Genomic DNA, 9,319 nt, shown 5'->3' with positions numbered 1-9,319 from the left:
GAAGGCTTGAGAAGCTCGTCATGGAGCACTTGGCCTGTGTGCCTTATCAATTACAACCTCTCGCCATGGATTTCCATCAAGAAAGGTCATTTGATATTAAGCTTGATTGTACCTGGTAAGTTCAAGTCAAAAAACATGGATGTTTATCTAGCTCCACTAGTTGACGAGCTCCAGGAGTTATGGCATGGGATCGAGATAGCAGATGCGGTTGAACCAGTAGGAGAACAATATGCAAGGATCCATGGACTTCTTATGTGGACTATGCATGATTGGCCAGGATATGGAGAAGCTTCTGGTAACAGTTCTTGATTTACAAAATTCTCGCTATTGGCAAGCAGTTTGCCTTGGCCTGATTCATGCTTTAATATATGCAGGGCTAACAACTTTTGGATACAATGCATGTCCAATTTGCGGGCAGTCTTTGGATGTGCGCTATTCTGCCTCTCTTTGAAATACAATTTATCAAGGCCACCACCGTTATCTTCCAGATAGCCATCACTTGCACCGAGGTCAGCTTGGTCGTGTCGAATGTCGTCCTATGCATGTACAAGAGTGGCGTCGCCGATGGGAGCAACATGAGGGGCAACCTGTTCCAAGAATGAAACGTTTATCCATTCTCCATACGTTGCCGTACTGGGGTGATATACTAATTAACCATTTGCTGGATCCAATGCATATATTCAAGAATGTGGGAGAGCTCCTCTGGAAGACAATCATGGGAATGAAAATCAGCTTCAGGCGGTTTGAGATATTTTTGTTGGATGTGAAGTGGTTCAAGGTGATTACTTCTGGTCGCAATGCAACGGTATGCAAAGATGGAAACAAACTTGTACAAATAGATTCTACAAAGGTTTGGACAGATGCGAGCGACTTGGTTCAGGTTGCTCCAAGAAATAAACAAGTATTTGAAGGGCAAGAGCTCCTGGAGGAAAGTCAGTCAGATGACGTCTATACTACTGTGACATTAGATGAGATGGACGAAGGTATATTGGCAGAGGAAGCTGACAGATATATGAGGGATGACACAGACGAGGCAGAATTGACACTTGTAGATGAAGATGCAATGGATGAAGACAATCTGCCAGAACGAGTTGGGGTAGAGTTATGTTTGCAATTAGTGATAGACGATGATATGGTGCAAGATCATATCGATGATGCCTCACTCGTCGAGGCCTAGGCCTATAAGTGTTTGTGTGAAGACGCTGATTTAAAATTAAGCTTAAAGTTAATTTAAACAAAGGTGTTCAGACGCTTTATTTTACTTTCTTTGTGCATGACTTTAGTATGGTAGACTAGTTTCCAGATCCCGCTTCTATGAGTGCAGATGCATTCATGGGCTTCGTCACACGGATGACGCCTACTCAGATGGCAGAGGCTTCTCAGTACTGGGTAGCCAGAGGCACGGGTACTTAGCCTCCAGGCTTCACACCCGAGGGTTCGACGCCTATGGGGGGGACACCTAGGGGGGGGACGCCTATGGGTACGACGCCTGCTTCTCCCATCACGGCCGCTTTGACACCTAGGGGTGCGGTAGAGGCAGGTACGTCCTCATATCCGTAGCACAGGCGCACTCGCGGATCTCGGCGATCATTAGGTGGAGGTGGTGGTTGCTGTGGAGGAGGGTCCACAGATGCTTCGACCCCTCCTCGCTCATGACCCTCGTCCTACCCAGGCACACCTCTCGAAACACTTCTTGGCACACCTCGGACACCTTGGGGGGCACACGATCCTAATGCCTCCAAGCTCTATACTGTATGGGCAGATGGTTCAGTTGACATGGATAGAGTCGAGACTGAGATGAAACAGCGGCGCTAGCTCGCAGAGCTGCAGTTTTCGACCAGCATTCTGACGCATTGGCTTGAGCAGGATGAGGACATAGTCAGTTACATAGTGGAGACCATCCTGAGAGACTACCAGCCTGCTCCGGGTTCAAAGGCTGTTCCGAGGAGGTGGATCAAGGGTGTTGCACGGGACACCGTGAAACATCGACGAGATGCAGCTCGGCAGGCTTTCAGGACCGACTCGCCGAAGCCTTCGGGCATCCCACACGAGACGTGGCTACAGATCAAGGAGGATGAGCGGACAACCGACATGCGGTTCAGACAACAGCGTCAGGCCGTGCAGATACGACAGATGATCAGGGGGACATCTCATCTTGGCAACGGAGGCTTCGACACCTTTCGCTATGAGTTTGTGAGTTTCTAATCCAATCATAACTATGGTGTTTTTTAAAACGCGATAAATCATGTATTCTTATTACTTTGATTTTTGTATAAACGCATAATCTTGCGATGCATCGTGTTCCGATAGGCCAGGAGGAGACAGATGGATATCGCAGAGGTATCTATGAAGTATTGAATGATCTTGATGCTTCAGGAGAGCCTGTAGAGTGGGAGGCCTTACAGTCTCGCTGATCGCTTGAGGTGAAACGTTAATATGTGTGAGTTGATTTAATTAAGTAAGTATATGTGAAGTAATATCAATCCTAATTTTGTGACTTGTCCTATGTGCAGGCTGTGACGCCTAGTCATCAGTGGACCGGATTTCATATATATGCTTTGTGAGACACAGACACGCTTCTGTGTCTCTTTTTTATATAGACATATATAGTTATGGTTATTGTGATTGTCATTGTATAGACATGGTTATGGTTCTTGTTTTGTTTATGGTTGTGTTTAAATTTCTGGTTATGCTTATGGTTATTGTTAATTTTGTTTATGGTTATGGTTATCTGCATTATGGTTTTGATCAAAGTGGTTATGGCCGGTTATGGTTTTAATTTGGTTATGATTTTGCACAAAATAAGTTCGTTATGGTTATGCTTTTAAGTTGGTACGGTTATGGTTTTGCACAAAGTTCATTTCATTTCTTTCATTGGCCTTAAATCTCATGTGAGATCCTACATGGATAGCATGTAGGAGGCGTATACATGATATGGTTGTTTAAAAAAGTTTATGTAAAAACGAAGGGAACTCTTCCAAAATTTCTGCGGAAGCACGGTTGATTTTGGTGCTGCTCGCTTTCTTGGACAGAGGACAGGCAGTCTGGCTGTGGCTGTGTCCATCTTTTCATTGGGCACATGCCAAGCTGCCTGTCCTCTGCCCAAGAAAATTTTTTACTGTTATGGTCGTCGCTATGTGCGTCGCTAAGCGCATCGAAATACGTGTCGATAATATTACCTTTCGACGCATATATCTATGCGTATATCGACGCATATAGCAACGGTTTCGTAGGGACGCGTATATCGATGGGCTTTTCGACGGAATGCGTCGAAACCTGCATCGAAGGCCCCCTTTTTTGTTATAGTGAGAAAACTAAAACAAAACTACTTGGAAAGGTCCCCTTTGAGCATAGAAACACTTATTTATGGTCGAAACATAAAAAAACAACCATTTTAACCTTCAAATCAATGCATTTAGCTCACAAACAATGCGCCACGAACCACAACAGAATTTAGAATGGATATACTTAAATTGTAGAGCAAGAGACAAGAAACACAATGAGCTATTCGGAAATGAATTTTGATTACCAGTCCAAGCGAAAAGAGGATTACAATTTGTAGCAGCAAGAAGCTCTCACAGAACGTTCAAAAAACTCCTTCAAGCAAATGATACCTAAAACTAAGGGTTTTGACTTAAAACCTAAGAGAGCTTTCCCACGGCCATTCGACCACTTGCAAGGATGTAGACTCAGAGAGGCTGAGAGGATATGTCAAAATATATTACAATTACAAATTATCATTAGCTGAATTACACGGCTTCTTTCAAAAAATTGTGCGAGTGTTACAGGGTTTGGTGTGCATCCCCCTGTCATGTGTCAGATCGTTGGATCCGCCAAACAGCCTAGCCTCCACTTTGCTTCACCCCTAGCAATAGCCCTTGGCTATGGCAATGACCACCTTGAATTAGTTGTCCTGCTCCTCTCTCTCTCTCTCTCTCTCTCTCTCTCTCTCTCTCTCTCTCTCTCTCTCTCTCTCATGAAATCTTGGGGAGAGGGGGGGGCACTATGTACAAATTGTGTATATCACGTGCGTTCAAGGTCTATTTTTTAAACTCCTTATTTGTAAATTCTTGACAAATAAAATATACCCTTTTCTTATTCCATGTGCAAATGTTTTTTCTTGGTTTTAGTTTATGGTATCCTTCTGTATGTGAAAATGTGAGAAAAATAAAAATTAATAACCCCTTCTGCTACACTCACATCATAGTCACATAATTGTTAAGTGACCCCCTGAGAATGACATCATCTGGCCGTTGACCACCTCGACTTAGTCGTCCTGCTCCTCTCTCTCTCTCTCTCTCTCTCTCTCTCTCTCTCTCTCTCTTATTTAAAATCATCAACCCCCTCCTCATCCTGTGAGCACATTGACAAAGCTTCCAAGGACGTTATAGCGAGCCCATCGTGGCAGCTCAAGTTATCCTCTAGCAGCATCAGATCAAGATTAGTTTAATTACATTCTTGGTGTTGTGTACACCGACAACGATCCAATAGATGTGGAATATTTGTCTCCATAAAAACTGCCTGACAGTGACCGCTCTCCAAGCTGATCTCCTCGCACTCCGGCCTCACCTCTATCGAAGCTTCTATGGCAGGCTCCAAATACAATTCAACGCATGTGAGTACCGACTTGAGACAACAAGGAAGGTTCCTGCTTCTACGTCAATGATGAAACTATTGCTAGCACAACCACCATGGCCAGTACCAGCAGCTCTGCCTTCACGAAGCCGTGACTCTCACTTTTGAAGAGTGCAACGGCGTCGACATGCACAAAGTGAGTGCAAAGCATGACGGAAAATTGCAGCTCCATCACTCCTAAGCCCATCTCACATTGATGGAAGAGAAAGTTGATCATGTTGGTTTCCTCCTTCTCCCATCACGCAGCATGGCAATATTGGCCACTGGTTGTGGTGATCAAAGCCCTAAGCCATGCATTTATTGGCCGCTCTCGAGTCTCCCCACAACTTGAGGTTGCTAGATAGCGTGCTACTGATTGCTTGGACTATCCGCAACTCGAGGCTATTGCATTGCTGCATGTATTGTCCACTACTCGAGGTGAGAACCTAAGGCTAGATTTTGGAGTTAATATCAATATTTAAATGACATACTATGATTAAGGAAGTATGATCAAATGACATTGATAATTAGATTATAGAAACATTTTGAAAGAATGATAGGCCTTGTGTGAAAATTTATGTTAATAGTAAATGCCATTTTTTCCAAGTGCTACTTGTGACATGTATAATGTTTTTTTTAATGAAATGTATTTTATCAATACTGGGAATGTCTAAACATAATCCCTAATAATAATACATGTTGCACTAAAGTAACAATGTGACATTTGCATATTAAACCAAAAGTTGAAAACAAATTCTAAGTCGTGAAGAAATTCATTTAAGGACAATTTATGATTTTTTAATTAAAAATTGTCTATAAATGAAAGAAAAATTTACAGTAAATTTTATCTTTTAAATCAAAAGGTTGGAATGGAAGTTATTAGATTCTTACATTAAAGGATTCATTTACAAATTAAACAAAGACAAAAAAAACAAGTGAAAGGGTCACGATGGCTTTCTAAAACAATAAGAAAGTGATAAAATCATTGGATTGAGTTTAACTAGTATTATATAAGGTGTAGCATTGTTCAAGAATATCTCTTTTATTAGCCGAAAGAGTTTTCTCCTTGTAAAGAAGGAAACTGAAAATACTAGTAATTTTGAACTAAGTTCTCACATATTTCACCGATTCTTCTTCCCTTTACCATGGTTTGCTCATTAATATATATGTGTGTGTGTGTGTGTGTCTCTCTGAGAAATAAATATAATTAAATAAATATGTGTATGTGTATGTATATATATGTACAGAATTTACTAGAATAATTAAGCAAGGTAAAGCTTCACTCTAACATTCTAAAAGAATAGAATGAAAGAGAAGTCAAGCCATGTGAGGATGTGAAATGAAATAATTTACTAAAATTATACAAGGTGAAGCTTCACTTTAGCAATTTTAAAGAATAGAATCAAGAGAAGTCAAGCCATGTGAGGATGATAAATGGAAGGTGAAATAAAATTAATATTTTAAAATAGAAATAACATTTAAAGGAAGTCTCAATTCACTGAAAACATTGAAAGTATGGAAGAAAACAAGGAAATCAAATGAGCATTAAAAGAAGGAACCAAAATACAATGATGAAAAGACTCGTTTACATTATAAAAGAAAGAGATATTTATAAAACCTTTCTTTTCAACAAAAGAGGATATGTGTCGACCATCGGCAACCTCTACATTAACGGCCAAAAAATTACACCATATTTCCACCACAACGCTATGGCCTTATACATGTCACAAATAGTTGGAAGCATTATAAAATATTGAGAAAAAACAAAGTAAAAGCAGATGGAAAAAAATGTGTTTTTTTGGACTACATAAGTCCTTATTATAACATTGCATTTGGGTGTAATTATTGACCGTTGGATAAATCTTGCTGATAAGTGCCACATGGCAAGCTAATGATGATGATCGAGTATTGAGTCAAGTATAGGGTAAAGGGGCCAATTAAAAGCCGCCCCCCTTTACAAGGACGCGACGACCCACAAAATTAACCTTATTTTTACCCAGTTGTGGAACGTCGAACGACAAATGTTGAGCTAGTTACGTGAGCTTCTCAATGAATCTAGGCACGCGATCTACGCTCGATCCCTACTAGTAGCATTGGCACATTATACCCCACTGACATCTCAAGCCCGCTTTTGCTACACATGGAATCTTCGTCATTGTTGTATGTCGCCTACAGATCTTCGTTAACACTGATATTTTTATTGCACGTGTGCCTTGCAATGAGATTTCGATTGCATTCCTCCAAGCTAAAATCGAAAAAGATTGCTGCCAGAAATATGGGTCCCTCCTTAGGTGGCCTTGTGTTGGCCCCTTTACCCTAGCTAGTTTTACCCAACCCCACCATTGCTTGAAAAGAACTTCTTCTAGAAACTTGCAAAACCTTCGTGTTTAATTTCCACGAGCTAACTCTACATAGTAAAAGGGTTTTCACAAAAGTGCTCCACTAATTTAGTGGTTACCACACCACTAAATTAGTAATTTGTAGTATATTTTGAAATTTGTAAATTGTATAAAACCTAGGGCTCACCTTCCCAATGAGGTTAGTTGTCTAAAACCAAGCAAAGGCAATAATCCATTGAGAATGCCATCCCTATACATGATTAAGGCTCGGCAAATGCTTGCCCAAACAAAAGGACACAAACCATCTTTGATTCAAAAAGACACAAACAGTATTCGATTGGAAAAGCCTACAGAGAAACTCGAGCATTCTTATTCAAATTTATTTTGTTATTCATATTCTCAATGTACATGAGAAGACACAAGGTGATTGGTAAAATTCAAAGCTACGACACTAATTAAAGATGAAATATATATCACTAAAGCTTAACAAATTTAAGTCTGGCCTTTTATTTTTAGCTCATCATGCTTTTGTATGTGATGCATAGATATCTTGTGTCATTTTTGGAGACCAGAAGCCATTTCTGTCACCTTGATCCAAGAAGGCCGAGTGGAGATACGTTGCCACCAATCATTGACATGCTTGCGAGAGGTTATGAGGTGCGGCATTTTGGCCGACTTCATGAGGGACTTGGTGCGAGGGAGATGGGAGAGGTCGGCCAAGCTAAAGAAGTCCCCGGCTAAGAAAGGACTCTTAGACAACTGTTTCTCATATACATCCAAAATAGACTCTAGCTTTTCTATGGTGGCCTTAACCACATCCTCTTCCGGGGCAAGCCCTTTCTTTGCACGAGACACAAGCTGATACACAATTGTTGAGGCTGCCACATGGAAGTTTTGTGATTCCACTTCTAGCCATTGCTCCACTTTGGCTCTTTCCTCTGGTGTTCTTCCATATAATGGGCTTCCTTGGCCCTCATATTTTAGAGCAAGGTATCTTATTATAGCTCTTGATTCTGCATCCAATGCATGTAATCATTACATCACTTAAGCTGACACACAAACATTGACAACCAACCGGAATTTATACAACCAATCAATGAGAGCATCCAAACATGGTGAATCTATTCCCCCCCCCTCAAGGCAGTCATTTTTCAAAGCGTGTTTCACGTGCGAGTTAACCACAGGGGATTATTAATACTAAAAATGTATGTGTGTGTGTGTGTGTGTGTGTGTGTGTGTGTGTGTGTGTGTATAAATATATATATATATATATATATATATATATATATAGCATAATGATGTATGTATTTATGTACATAAATACGTATAGAATACACAAGAAGTTTTGGACACAAAACTCCCACATTAAGACTTATCTCAACATCATGAGCTTCTGTTTGGGAGGCACCCTATACCTAGCTAGGTACGATTGGGGGCAAGGGACAGCCACGCCCCCGCCAACCCCCAATTGTACCTAGATAAGTATGCGGTGCCTCCCGAACAGAAGCTCACTATGTTATGCATTGTATGAAAAACACTAAAAAAGGCTCCCTTTTCCTACATGAGAAAATTTCTAAATCTTCGTGTGATAATGTGTGTGTGTGTGAGAGAGAGAGAGATTTCAGAGATCAGAGAGATCACCAAAGAGAGTGAGATCGCCATCTTGGACAACCGGTATGACGCCAAAGGGCTGCACATTCAAAAGAGAACAAAGGTGAAGTCCCCATGATAGAGAGAGAGAGAGAGAGAGAGAGAGAGAGAGAGATCAGATCAGAACCTGCAAGGTAAGGTAGTCGGGCTGCTTGTGAGCGGAGCTTGCAAGATCCACATGCTGGAGGTAGAAGTCAGAGACTTCCTTCTCGAAGAGGGTCGTCAGGACCCGCGCCGTGCAGCTGGATGTGGCCTGCCCGTGGACTGTGATCGTCATCTCCTCTCTCTCTCTCTCTCTCTCTCTCTCACTCACACACACACACACACACACACACCCATCTCCCCTTCCCCCTAATTTAATGGAGAGCTCCACGAATATGCTGGTGTCCCTTCCTTCGCTACAAGCGTCACGACCCTTCTCTCTCATCAGTGTGCTACAAAAGTCAACCAGCAAATTGAAGTCTTCTGGAATGGTGTCCGTCGGACGAAAGCGAGAACATCCAAAGCCTGGGCAAAAAATGAGACGAAGGTTCTCCTAGCAGAAAATTGGGAAAATTACCCAAGTATGGTATGTGCCTACGTTTTTCCAAAAAGAAGTTGGATGAGCATCTCTGTGAGAGAGCGAGATGCTCTCCTCTTAAATGAATATAGAAAACAGAAGGCGATGAAGAAAAGGTGAGGGCAAGCACACGTGATTGCATATGAGGAGAGACGTT

General features: G+C 41.6%; 1 protein-coding gene across 1 annotated transcript; it reads right to left on the bottom strand.

Annotated features, from left to right (window-relative positions):
• Positions 1-7,367: 7,367 nt before the first annotated feature.
• On the bottom strand, positions 7,368-9,004 carry LOC147459400 (glutathione S-transferase F10-like). Its single transcript, XM_086509823.1, has 3 exons — positions 8,731-9,004; positions 8,595-8,643; positions 7,368-7,966 (listed from the first exon to the last, which is right to left on the bottom strand). Exons 1-3 carry the CDS (start codon positions 8,878-8,880, stop codon positions 7,509-7,511), a joined length of 657 nt encoding a protein of 218 aa, XP_086365949.1. The 5' UTR covers positions 8,881-9,004; the 3' UTR covers positions 7,368-7,508.
• Between the last annotated feature and the right edge of the window lie 315 nt (positions 9,005-9,319).

This window comes from Adiantum capillus-veneris, chromosome 4, assembly GCF_014529385.1.
Source record: "Adiantum capillus-veneris isolate H3 chromosome 4, ASM1452938v2, whole genome shotgun sequence".
Lineage (NCBI taxonomy): Eukaryota > Viridiplantae > Streptophyta > Polypodiopsida > Polypodiales > Pteridaceae > Adiantum > Adiantum capillus-veneris.
The sequence above is the reverse complement of the archived record's forward strand: the minus strand, read 5'-3'. Positions and strand labels throughout refer to the sequence as shown.